We start from the raw sequence: 12,948 nt of genomic DNA on the forward strand, positions 1-12,948 counted from the left end.
ACATACTAAAGTTTTTTCAGTTGTTGGTCATCCTGTTTCTGTGTTACCTGTTATTGTCTTTTTTCTATTCCTTGGTTATCAGACAGCTACAAGATTAAGAAGGTAGCTGTGAAATGGGCCAGGCTGGTACCAGTTAAGTTACCAGCTTTTGGAAATCATTAAAGTGTGATGTGAAGTCTGCCATTATGTCTTCAAAAGATTAGCCTGCCGATAAGCTTGGTTAATATGGAAGTGGAAGCAGGAAGTAATATTTATTGGGTACCTATTTGACTGGGACTGTCCAGGCCTTTCATAAACATTTTATTATAAGATGGGTATTATTTGTGCATTTATAGATACAAGAACTAAGAGGTGTGAACATTTATCAAGGGCAGTGACTGAAGTCAGCTGGTCAGATATGGCTATTTGATGTAATTTTCTCAAAATATTAGATGATGACTAACCTTTAGGTTTTTTAAAAATGTAATTGAAAACATAAAAGCTGCTATGATGACTTGGTCATGTCTTGTGATAATTGTATGCCTGTATGATGATGTGGTCATAGTGTCTGCTTGCTAATTTCCTGCCTGCTGCACATCTCAGGCACTCTTTTGCTTGCTCGCTGCATTTCAGTCTGACTGCTTTGCTCCTCTGGCAAATCCGGACCTGCTCCCATTACACTGCCAGAGTGGTTGTTTCCTGTTTCAGCTATTTTGCTGACTCTGTTGAGCTCTTTCCTGTAATTTCAGGTCTCAGGCTAGATATTATGTATAGGAAACCTTTCCTATCTACTAGCTTATTTTTTATTTGAAAGAGACAGGTGGAGCTCCCATCTGCTGGCTCACTGTCCACCTTCAATGATTAGGGCGGGCTGGGGTTGGAAGCAGGGGTTTATTTCAGGTCCACCATATGGTTGGCAGGTATCCAGCCACTTCAGACATCACCTATTGCCTCCTTGGGTGCATGTTTGCTGGAAGCAGGAATAGGGAACAGAACTGGGACCTGAACCCAGGAATATAAGGAATTTGAGATGTCCCCAGTGACATCTCAACCACTGTATATATTCTACTACCATTTTGGGGAAATACCATTCCTTTGTCACAAGATAAGGACCCATCTATGTATGCATCTATGTCTGGGCTTCTCTGTTCTACTAGTTTGTGTCTTTCCTAAACTCAGAAAGATCTGTGTAATTGGAAAGTAAGAACAAAATGGTAGGAATAAAATATATTAGTCAAGTTAATAAATGTAAAATGAACTAAACTCACCACCTGGATTGTTCACTGGATTTTTTTTTTTTTAAGATTCATTTTTATTGGAAAGGCAGATTTCACAGAGAAGATGAAAGCAAGATCTTTAATCTGCTAGTTCACTTCCCAAATGGCTGTAACAGCCAGAGCCTAGCCGTCTGAAGCCAGGAGCTTCCTCCAGGTCTCCCACGTGGGTACAGGGTCCCAAGGCTTTGGGCTCTCCTCTACTGCTTTCCCAGGCCACAAGCAGAAAGCTGGATGGGAAGTAGAGCAGCTGGGACACAAACTGGTGTCCATATGGGATCCTGGGGGCTTGTGAGAGGAGGATTAATCAATTGAGCTAGTGTGCCATACCCTGTTCATTGGATTTTTAAGATATAGCTTTATGTTGTTTTAAAACCTCAAACATAAGACCTCAGAACTGAAAAGATACAAAATTCAGTGTCTTTCATCAAAGTGGGACTAAATGGAGATCTCTGTTCAGAATCATGCTTTGCTGGATTCAGAGCTTGCCTGTATGACATAGTGGTTATTTAAATTCAAGCTCCTAAATTGTAGAACTTTGTCTCTCTTAGGATATCCGTATCCAAGCTGCTTTGCTTGTAGAGTCAGCCATGCATTTATTTTAAAGATTTATTTATTTACAAATAGAGATAAAGATATTCCATTCATTGGTTCTCTTCTCAAATAGCTGCAATGGCCAAGGCTGGGCCAGGCATCCCACATGAGTGGCAGGACCCTAACTACTTGGGCCATCTTCTACTGCATTCCCAGGTCAATTATCAGAAAGCTGGATTGAAAGTGGAGCCTCTGGGATATGAACTGGCACTCATGTAGAGTGCCAGCATTGCGGGTGCTGGGTAACACATTAACCCCACAATGCTAGCCCCAAGCAGTGTATTTAAAAGTAATTTGCAGGGCACAGATTTAACTACATTCCTTATTAGAGAGTCTGAGTTTGAGTCCTGGCCCTGCTTCCGCAGTATTCTGTTAATGTGCACTTTGGGAAGCAGCAGCAGATGATGGGTGAACTATGTTGATCTCTACCACTTACAATAAAGACCTGGATTGAGTTCCTAGTTCTTGGCTTTGGCCTACTTCAGCCCTAACTATTATGGGCAATTGGGGAGATGGTAGATCTTTTTTTTTTTTTAAAGATTTATTTTTATTATTATTTTTTATTGGAAAGGAGGATATACAGAGAGGAGAGACAGAGAGGAAGATCTTCCATCCGATGATTCACTCCCCAAGTGAGCGCAACGGGCCGATACTATGCCAATCCGAAGCCAGGAGCCTCTTCCGGGTCTCCCACGCGGGTGCAGGTTCCCAAAGCTTTGGGCCGTCCTCGACTGCTTTCCCAGGCCACAGGCAGGGAGCTGGAAGGGAAGCGGGGCTGCCGGGATTAGAACCAGCGCCCATATGGGATCCCGGGCGTGCAAGGCGAGGACCTTTAACCACTTGTGCCACCGCGCCGGGCCCAAGAGATGGTAGATCTTTGTCTCCCTGCATTTCAAATAGAATAAGAAAAAGAATTAATTTGCAATATTTCATCTAGTATTTTTTAGGTATTTATATGTATTCTTTTCTATCAGTTGTTTAGTGTGTTGTGTGTTGTCTATATTAGTTTCTTACAGGATTTTAAGAATCACTTCTTTTAGGGAGACCACTGAAAATGTACCGTAATTGCCTATGGAAAATGGGTTTATGGATTATTTTTTATATATTCATGCATTTTTCATGTTTTTGCCAAACAGCATGTATTTTATAACTTTCAAAAAGGGCAGTTGTTCTTAAGATCCTCCAAGTAATAGTCCCTCTTTTCCATTTGTTGCAGGTGGTGCGGTTGTGTCAGAACCCCAAGCTGGCGCTAAAGAATAGCCCACCCTATATCTTAGATCTGCTGCCAGATACCTACCAGCATCTACGTACTATCTTGTCAAGATATGAAGGGAAGATGGAGACACTTGGAGAAAATGAATATTTTAGGGTATTCATGGAGAATTTGATGAAGAAAACTAAGCAGACCATAAGCCTCTTCAAGGAGGGGAAAGAACGAATGTATGAGGAGAATTCTCAACCTAGGTAATGGAGAAATACTACACAAATATTAATTCAGGTCTGTGATTGCCTGAATTGGTAATGCAAAAAAGTAGTTGAATTTATCATTGTGTTAACAGCAATGGAAAGTTGATGCTTGGTTTGAAGGTGTGTTGTATATAAAACCTTGCCTTAGAGAATACTGAACCATCTGGTAGATTTGCTTATCTCTAAAAATCAGTGACATAATCCTTAGAGTAGGTTGGGGTCAATGGGTTGTTTGGAGAGCTTTTGGGTCATGAAGGTTTATGGGGAACTGAGCATTTGGAGGAAAGAAAGTTGGTATTAAGCTGAGGCTGGAAGTAGTAAGTCCTATTTTGTCAGAAGTTACAACATATCAAGTACATTTTAAGTCTCTGATAATAAGAGAAAAACAAGCCTGTGGTTAGGTAATTTTTTATAAAGAAATGAAATGATTTTTTTTTTTTGGTAAAAGGAGCTTTTCAAATAGATAGAGGTAGAAAAAATTTAGTGGATATTTGAGGGACCACCATGTAATCTGTTTTACTGGTTAGACACTAAAAATGACAGGTACTACTGTTGTTGGATAATGAGGACCATCTTGATCTTGTGTCATGCCAAAGAATTTCCACAGGACAAGGATAGGGAAGAATGTGAGATTTGTTGAGAGTGAGGACTGCACAAGAGTCCTCAGGAGTAGTACTCCAAGAAAGGAGTTGCTGAAGAAGCTTGTAAGTTCTGTCTCTTTTATAAACAGTCGCTCTCTGGTTCACTCCTTTCTGAGAAGTGAGTATTGATTTAACCAGTTAGGGAACAGAGTAACAGTCAGGGAATGGAAGGCGTATGCTAATGAGCCATGCTGTGTGAACCAGTAGGAGCTGAAAGTATATGCTAAAGAGGTATGCTATGCAAACCAATCAGGGAACTGGTGTCAGAGTAGCCTATTTTGTGTAAAAGTGTAAGGAGTACTCAATTAGATCTGTTCAGTAGATTTGACAGCATTTGAAAATTTGTTGTATATGGTGTCACCTCCCAACTTCTGGGCTCCTAAATAGTTTTATTATGTGTTTTTTCTTCCGTTTTCACAGACTTCTAGAGTCCATATTACTGTTACATATTAACTTATTTTTGAATAAGTTAACTGTGTGGATATAATGAGGGTTATTTTGTTCATTTGGAAATAAACATTAACTCATTTAGAACAAATAATAAAACAATTTCCATTAGAGTTTTTATAGTGATTGAGTTGGTTTCAGGGAGTGACTTTGGCTAGGAGGAACAGTTATTTCTGAAGATGTCAGGTTCCTGGGTGAGTCCTGGAGTAGCTTACTAAGTGATGGCCTTGTAGTTACTCTTCCATTGGCTCCAATAACTTAAATTCTGGCAACCCTAATCTTGTATTTAATATTTATTCACATTATTATTCATATTATCTTTGCTGCAGCCTATTACTCAGCTTTAGTCTAGAATATCAGTTTTAATTTCTAATGATTAAATAGATTCAGACTCCAGAAACTTTTTAAACTTCTGGTTTACAGGAAAATGAACTTTATCCCTTTTAATTATTAAGCTTAATGGCTTTGTTAAAATAAAACTTGTAGGGGCAGGCATGAGTTACAGTGCTTGAGTTGCGGTTTGGAGGGGGGTACCTATATTCCTTATTGGAGTGCTTGGTTCAAGTCTCAGCTACTCTGCTTTTGATCCGGGTTTTTGCTGTTGTACACTTAGGGAGACAATGATGGCTTGAGTACCTGGGTCCCTGCTATCCTCATGGGAGGCCTAGATTGAGTTCCTTCTCCTAGTTTCAACCTTTCCTAGCCCTGGCAGTTATGAGCACTTAGGAAGTAAACTAGCAGATGGAACAATTGTCTGTCTCTGCCTTTCAAATACAATGAATATAGTAAATTTTAAAAAGGAACTCTTGGGGTCAGTACAGTGGCTCAGCAAACTAATCCTCCACCTGTAGCGCCGCTTTGTGTCCTGGCTGCTCCATTTCTGAGATAGCTCTTAGCTTATCTGGGACAGTAACAAGAATGGCTCAAGTCCTTGGGACCCTGCAATCATGTGGGAGACCTGGAAGAAGCTTATGGCTCCTGGCTTCAGATTGGTCAGCTCCATCTGTTGTGGCCATTTGGGGAGTGAACCAGAGGATGGAAAATCTGCTTTTCGTTCTCTATAAATCTGCCTTTCAAGTAAGTAAATAAATAAATAAGAAAAAAGAAACTGTTGACTATACAGACCTCTTAGGTAACTAGTCATTTTGCTCTGCTGAGTTTAAAAAAAATCGTAATTCATTAGATACTGCTACTTTTCTTTCTTTCTTTCTTTAAGATTTATTTACTGTTATTGGAAAGGCCAATATACAGAGAGGAGGAGAGAGAGAGAGAGAGAAGGAAAGACAGGAAGGTCTTCTGTCCGATGGTTCACTCCCCAAGTGACCACAATGGCTGGAACTTAGCCAATTCAGAACCGGGAGCTCTTCCGGGTCTCCCACGTGGGTGCAGAGTCCCAAGATTTTGGGCCATCCTTGATTGTTGGGAGAGGACTTTAACCGCTACGCAATTGTGCCGGGCCCTAGATCCTGCTACTTTAAACAGTTATTTAGTGTCTGCTGTGAATTAGGTGCTGTGTAATTGTAGGGGATGAAAAAGCTGAGCATTCAGATGTGGTGGGTGAGGTGACAGAATCCTTAATAAGCGTGTACACAAAGTTCTGTGAGAACATAGGAGCATCAGAAAAATGAAAGTGTGGTTATATGGACTGTATTTTGAAAGATATGTAGGGGAAGGGTGGTGTTGTGGCGTGGTAAGCTAATTTTCCACATGCACCACTGGCATCCCTGTGGATTCCAGTTCGAGTCCTGGCTGCTCTACTTATGATCCAGTTCCCTGCTGAAGGCCTGGGAAAACAGTGAAGGATGGCTCAGGTCCTAGAACCCCTGCACCCATGTGGGAGACTTCGAGGAGGCTTGAAGCCCTCCTGATTTCAGATTGGTCCAGTTGCATTCTGTTGTGACCATTTGGGAAATGAATCAATGAATTGGAGGCTCTCTCTGTCTCTCCTCTCTGTGACTCTGCCTTTCCAGTAAAGACAAAGAAAAAAGAAGGAAGATATGTAGGAGTTGTCTGAGAAGTCAACAAGAGGCCTTTAATACAGTGGCCTGAAAAAGTTGGCTCTGGGTCTAAGAACCATGACAAGCTTAGCTTGGCTTTAACTTGCAAGAGGTTGATAAGCTGGAAATACAGGTTGGAGTTAGATTGTAAAGGTTGCTCTTTGACCACTGCACTTTGTCCTGCAGATGACTTGCTGCCGGAGAACAGGTTCTTAAGAGTGTTTTTGGAAAAGATTTTGTGTTTGAAAGATTTTATGGAGAAAGAAGATGAGAGAGAGATCTTCTATCCATTGGTTAAGTCCCTAAATGGCTGCAGTGGTTGGGGCTGGGTCAGGCTAGGAGCTTAGCACTTTGTTTGGATCTCCCATGTGAGTGGCAGGGGTCCAGGTGCTTGATCCATCTTTCACTGCTTCCCAGGGGCATCAACAGAGAGCTGGACAGGAAGTGGAATAGCCAGGACTCAAACCAGCACTCAGGTGGGATACTAACATCTCGGGCATCAGCTTAACCTGATGGGCTATGGTACTGACTCTTTTAAGAGCATTTTTCTGCCATCTGAATGCATGCTGAAAATTGTTTTTTTTTTTTTTTTTTTATGGGCTAATAGCTTATCAGCAAGAGACACCGTATTGTATTGGTTGAATGTGGGTTCTGACATTAACTGCCAAGTTTGAAATTTAATTAATTTGTTGGGAGAAGAGCTCCCATCTGCTGACTCATTCCCCCATATGGCTGGGGCTGGGACAGAGCTAAATCCAGGGCATAAGAACTCAATCCAGGTCTCACAGTGGGTGGCAGGAACTCAGATGCCTGAACCACCTTGCTGCCTCCTGGGGTGTGCAGAAGGGAGCTGAAATGGAGAGCTACAGCTGAGAATCAAGGCTTGGTTCCTCAGCATGGAATGTAGGTGTCTTCACTTGTGAGCCAAACGTCCTGTTTGAGTGCTAATTTTGCCACTTACCTATGTGATCCCAGTTTCCTCATTTGTGAAACAAGGTGAGAGCACTGGTTACTAGTTTCATTCTAGGATTGTTGGGAGTTTTTAAATAAGTAACTGAGTGTTTAGAGCAGTGATTAGTACATCAGGTAATATGTGAGTTAGCTCTTGCTGTCATAATCATCATTCTTTTTTTTTTTTTTTTTATTGTAAAGGCGGATATACAGAGAGAAGGAGAGACAGGGAGGAAGATCCTCTGTGTGGTGGTTCACTCCCCAAGCGGCCGCAATGGCTGGAGCTGAGCCAGTCCGAAGCCAGGACCCAGGAGCTCCTCTGGGTCTCCCACGCGGGTACAGGGTCCCAAGGCTTTGGACTGTCCTCCACTGCTTTTCCAGGTCACAAGCAGGGAGCTGGATGGGAAGTGGGGCTGCAAGGATCAGAACTAGCACCTATATGGGATCCCGACGCGTGCATGGCAAGGACCTCAATGACTACCACACCAGGCCCCATAATCATCATTCTTATGACTGCTTTGAATAAAGTGTATCAGAAATATTTTCAGGACTTCAAAAACTATAGTTTGCCCTTACTAAATGTATATATTTATACATTTGCCTATATACAATATAAGCATATTATATATAAAATACTAACTGATGTAATAGTAATAATACTAAATATACAAATATATGATTTTCCTTTGCTAAATGATTTTAGGCTATGTTTACAAATTCTTTTGTCTCTCTTTCATTGTTTAATATTTATTTTTTTGAGAGGCAGAGTGACAGAGAGAGGGCGAGAAGGAGAGAGATAAACAGAGAGAGCAGTATCTTATTTGCTGGTTCACTGCCCAAATGTCCACAAAAGCTGGGGCTGAAACCAGGAGCCTGAAATTCCATCAGGATCTCCATTGTGGGTGAAAAGTGACCTATACGATTGAAGCGTCATGTGCTGCTTTCCCAGGTGCATTAGTAGCAGGCTGAATTGGAAGCAGAGTAGCCCATACTGGAACCAGCACTCTGTTGTTTTAGATGTGGACGTTCCAAGCAGTAGCTTAACCAACCCTCTATGCCAAAGCACTCGTCCTTTTGGATTCTTTTAAAACTACTACTGATATGTGTCTGTATCAGTTTTATTATCCCTAATGTGAATTTTTTCTAAAGGATGAATTTATCTATTTGAAAGAGTTAGCATCTTTTTTTTTTAATTTTTAAGATTTTAAAAATTTTTATTGGAAGGGCAGATTTACAGAGAGAAGGAGGTACAGAGAGAAAGATCTTCCATCTGCTGGTTCACTTCGCAAGTGGCCATCACAACTGGAGTGGCGCTGATCCAAAGCTAGGAGCCAGGAGTTTCTTCTTGGTCTCCCACGCGGGTGCAGGGTCCCAAGGTTTTGGGCCATTCTCGACTGCTTTCCCAGGACACAGTTAGGGAGCTGGGTGGGAAGTGGAGGATCTGGGATATGAACCAGTGCCCATATGGGATCCTTTCTCTCTGTATATCTGTATCTCTTTCTCTCTGTGTATCTGCCATTCCAATTTTAAAAAGTCTTAAAAAAATCCATGTGGAAAAAATAATGTGTAGCCTTGATTTTTAGTGATTTCACAGAATCCCACAGCCATCACCACTGTATAACTTTGAAGCATTTTCATCGCCCAGAAAGCCGCTCCATTGCCCTTGAGCAGCCTCTCCCTGTTCCTTGTCTGCCTTCCTCCAGCCCTTGGCAGGCACAAATACTTACTTGCTGACTCTGTAGGTTTGCCTTTTATGACTGTTTCATGTACGTAGAATCCTATAGTGTGTGACCTTTGTGCCTTTTTTTTCACAGTTCATACTTGATGGCATGTGTCAGCACTTCATTCCTTTTTATACCTAAGTGGTGCTCCCATGTATGGATATATTATGTTTTGTTTATGGAAGTTTGAATTGTTTCTACTTCTTGTCTACTTCTGCGTTTTGTGGCTGTGTTTTTTTACTTCTCTTGGGAGCATATACTACAAGCGGAATTGCTGAGTCATATGGTAATTACATGTTGAGTGTTTTGAGGAACTACCAAGCCATTTGCACACTGGCTGCACCATTTGAAATTCCTGTAGCATTGACTGTGTCACAGTTCTCATTGCTCACCAACATTCACTATCTTTAAAAAAAAATTGTTTTTTAAAAATTTATTTGAAAGAGTAACTGAGATGGGAGGGAGAGTGAAAGACAGATATTCATCTGCTGGTTCACTTCCCAAGGCCAGGAGCTTTCTCCAGGGCTTCCATATGGGTGCAGGGCCAAGCACTTGGGCCCATCCTCTGTTCTTTCCTAGACACTTTAACGGGGAGTTGGGTCTGAAGTAGAGCAGCTGGGACTTGAACCAGCACGCAAATGGGATGCCACTGTCACAGGCAGCAACTTAGCCTGCAATACAACATCATACTGTCATTTAGATTATAGCCATTCACTGGCTATGGAGTAGTAGAATCTTGAATTTTTGAAATGCATTTCCCTAATTGCATAATAAGCATCTTTCTGTGTGCCATTGGGTGATTATGAATCTTCCTTGGAGGAGACTTGTCTGTTTTTATTTCTTTGCCCAGTTACTAATTGGGCCGCTTGTCTTTTGGTTGTTGAGTTTTGAGAGTTCTGTGTGGTTTGCAGAACTTCATTGCTGTTCTATGGGTCTTTTCGTTCTCTGGATAGTATGCTTTGAAAGTAATTCTGATGAAGTTCAATATTTTTTCCTTCAGTTATACATTAAGAAATCAATTGTTTAATTTAGGATCATGAAGATTATGCTTGTCTAATGCCTGCATTTGGCTCTTTGATCCATTTTCCTTTTTTTTTTTGAATTATGAAACTGGATTGCTTTCTAAAAATTTTCTGTATGTTGAAAGTTACATGTAAAATCTACACTCATCAGATTTTTCCACAAATGGCCTATGATGCTGTTAACCGCCACAAGTTAATAAGTGTTTTCAGAGCTCAGACCAGCTGCAGTGTTGAGTGGCTTCACACAGCCTGAAGAGGCCTGCATAGCCCAGGAATTCTGGTGTTTCTGCCTGAGAGACCAAACAGAAGCGCTTAGTCGAGGGACAAAGGCCCCTGGACAGATGCAGCCAGTGTGTACAGTAAGTGGTCACTCCTGCTGCAAACATCTGAACTCTTTCATAGAAATATCATCTAGCAGCTGTTTTTCAGCTTTGAAGGAAGCACTCAGGAGAGGCTGCCACCACTACAGGTGGGGAAAGCAGATATGGCCTTTGGTTAGTTAGCCTGATGAGAACCCTGTGAAATCCAGCATGCTGAAGGTGTAACAGCTCACTTTACAAGCAAAGATTGGTTAAGAAGGATGAAGCAGCTTGCTGGGAAGGAGCGCTTGGTGTGGCCACATCTCTCCATCGCACCAAGAAGCAGGAGCCAACAGAATCAGTGCTCCCCGTCCCTTTACACAGCCTGGCGTATCAGCCTCGGTGTGGCACCCAGTCCAGGCATCTAAGGCCTGGAACGCTCTGCTTGGCACACTTTGCTTTGCTGTTGAGCTCCTTCTGACTGCACAGTCTCAAGCTGACATGGTCCTTGCTATGTTTAAGGTGTGATATAAGGAGAAGAACCAACTTCATTTTTTTTCTGTATGGATATCCTTTTGTTCCTGTCCTTTTCTCCATTGAATAGACTCACCTTTGTCAAGAGTAAGTTGATTGGGGCCAGTATGGTAACCTAGTGGCTAAAGTCCTTTCCTTGTATGTGTCAGGATCCCATTTGGGTGCTGGTTTGTGTCCTGGCTGCCCCACTTTCCATCCAGCTCCCTGCCTGTGGCCTGGGAAAGTAGTCGAGGACCACCCATGTGGGAATACCTAATAGAAGCTTCTGGCTCCTGAAGTTGGATCAGATCAGCTCCAGCCATTGCGGCCACTTGTGGCGTGAACTAGTGAATGGAAGATCTTTCTCTCTGTACTTCCTTCTCTCTGTAAATCTGCCTTTCCAGTGAAAAGAAGTAAATCTCTAAAAGAGTAATTTGATCAGGCTGGTGTTGTAGCTTAGTACGTTAAGCTGCCTTGTGACATGAGCATCCCATATGGGCACTGTGTCTTGGCTGCTTCAGTTTTTTAAAAGATTACTTATTTAGGGCCCGGCGCGGTGGCGCAGTGGTTAAAGTCCTCGCCTTGCATGCCCGGTTCTAATCCCGGCAGCCCCGCTTCCCATCCAGCTCCCTGCCTGTGGCCCGGGAAGGCAGTCGAGGACGGCCCAAAGCTTTGGGACCCTGCACTTGCGTGGGAGACCCAGAAGAGGCTCCTGGCTTCGGATTGGCATAGCATCGGCCGTTGCGCTCACTTGGGGAGTGAATCATCGGACGGAAGATCTTCCTCTCTGTCTCTCCTCTCTGTATATCCGCCTTTCCAATAAAAATAAAATAAATCTTTAAAAAAAAGATTACTTATTTAAAGATTATTTATTTTTGTTGGAAAGGCACATTTACAGAGAGAAAGATCTTCCATTTACTGGTTCACCGCCCAACTGGCCACAAAAGTTGAAGCTAAGATGATCTGAAGCCAGGAGCTGGGAGTTTCCTACAGAGCTCCCATGTGAGTGCAGAGTCACAAGGCTTTGGGCTGTCCTCCACTGCTTTCCCAGGCCACAAGCAGGGAGCTGGATTGGGAGTGGAGCAGATGGGACACTAACCAGCACTGATATGGGATCACAGTGCATGCACGGTGAGGACTTTAGCCACTAGGTTATGACGCTGGATTGGGCTGGGCTGCTTCACTTTTCATTTGATTCCTTGCTGATGGCTTGGGAAAAATGCCAGCCGATGGCTCAAGTGCTTGGGCCCCTGCCATCCACTATGGAGACCTAGATGAAGCTCTTGGCTTCAGCCTGGCCTAACCCTTGGTTTTGTGGTCATTAGGGAGTAAATTAACTGTTGGAAAATCTCTCTGTAACCCTGGATCTCAAATTGATAATTAAGTCTTTAAAAACCAACAACAAAAAAGTGAATTAAGCATAAATATAAGAGTCTGTTTCTGAACTTTCACTTCTGTTTGAATGGGTCTGTGTATCCATTCTGATGCTAGTACCACCGTGTATTGATGACCATGTATTGATTTAAAAGCTTTGTGGTAAAGCTTTTAAATCAGGTGGTCTGATTCCTTCAACTTAATGCTTCTTCAAAATTGTTTTCATTGTTCTGATTCCTTTGAATGTATGTGATTTTTGGACACTGTAGAGCCTTCTCTTTGTGTGTGTTTTTAATTTTTATTGCTTATATTTTGGAGTTTTCTGTGTTTAAGTCTTTTTTGCCTCCATGGTAAATTTCATTCCTAAGTATTTTATAATTGTTGGTGCTATTGTGAAATGAAATTATTTCTTTTTAAGTTATCCATTGCACATGTCTAGAGTTATAATTCTTGTGTATCAATCATAAATTCTACAGTTTTTCAGAATTAATTTATTCACTTTAGTAGTTTTTTAGTGGATTGCATTGGACTACATGGTTATATTATATGCGGAGAGCTTTACTTCTTCCTTTCTGAGTAAATTTCTTCTTCTTCTTTTTGTCTTCTTATTTTTCAGATTTCCCAACTGTCTTTCCCATGTTGACTAGTGGTAGTAGGAGTGGACCTCCA

At 41.9% G+C, this 12,948-nt stretch overlaps 1 protein-coding gene across 2 annotated transcripts in view; it reads left to right on the forward strand.

Annotated features, from left to right (window-relative positions):
• CBL (Cbl proto-oncogene) overlaps positions 1–12,948 on the forward strand; it is a 99,003-nt gene that overhangs the window by 17,090 nt on the left and 68,965 nt on the right. For both annotated transcript variants that reach the window (XM_040977118.1, XM_040977119.1), the window contains exon 2: positions 3,064–3,311. In XM_040977118.1, coding sequence (XP_040833052.1) covers positions 3,064–3,311 — 248 coding nt within the window. The remainder of the gene's footprint in view (positions 1–3,063; positions 3,312–12,948) is intronic.

This window comes from Ochotona curzoniae, unplaced genomic scaffold, assembly GCF_017591425.1.
Source record: "Ochotona curzoniae isolate NIBS_2020 unplaced genomic scaffold, NIBS_Ocur_1.0 contig_2723, whole genome shotgun sequence".
Classification (NCBI taxonomy): domain Eukaryota; kingdom Metazoa; phylum Chordata; class Mammalia; order Lagomorpha; family Ochotonidae; genus Ochotona; species Ochotona curzoniae.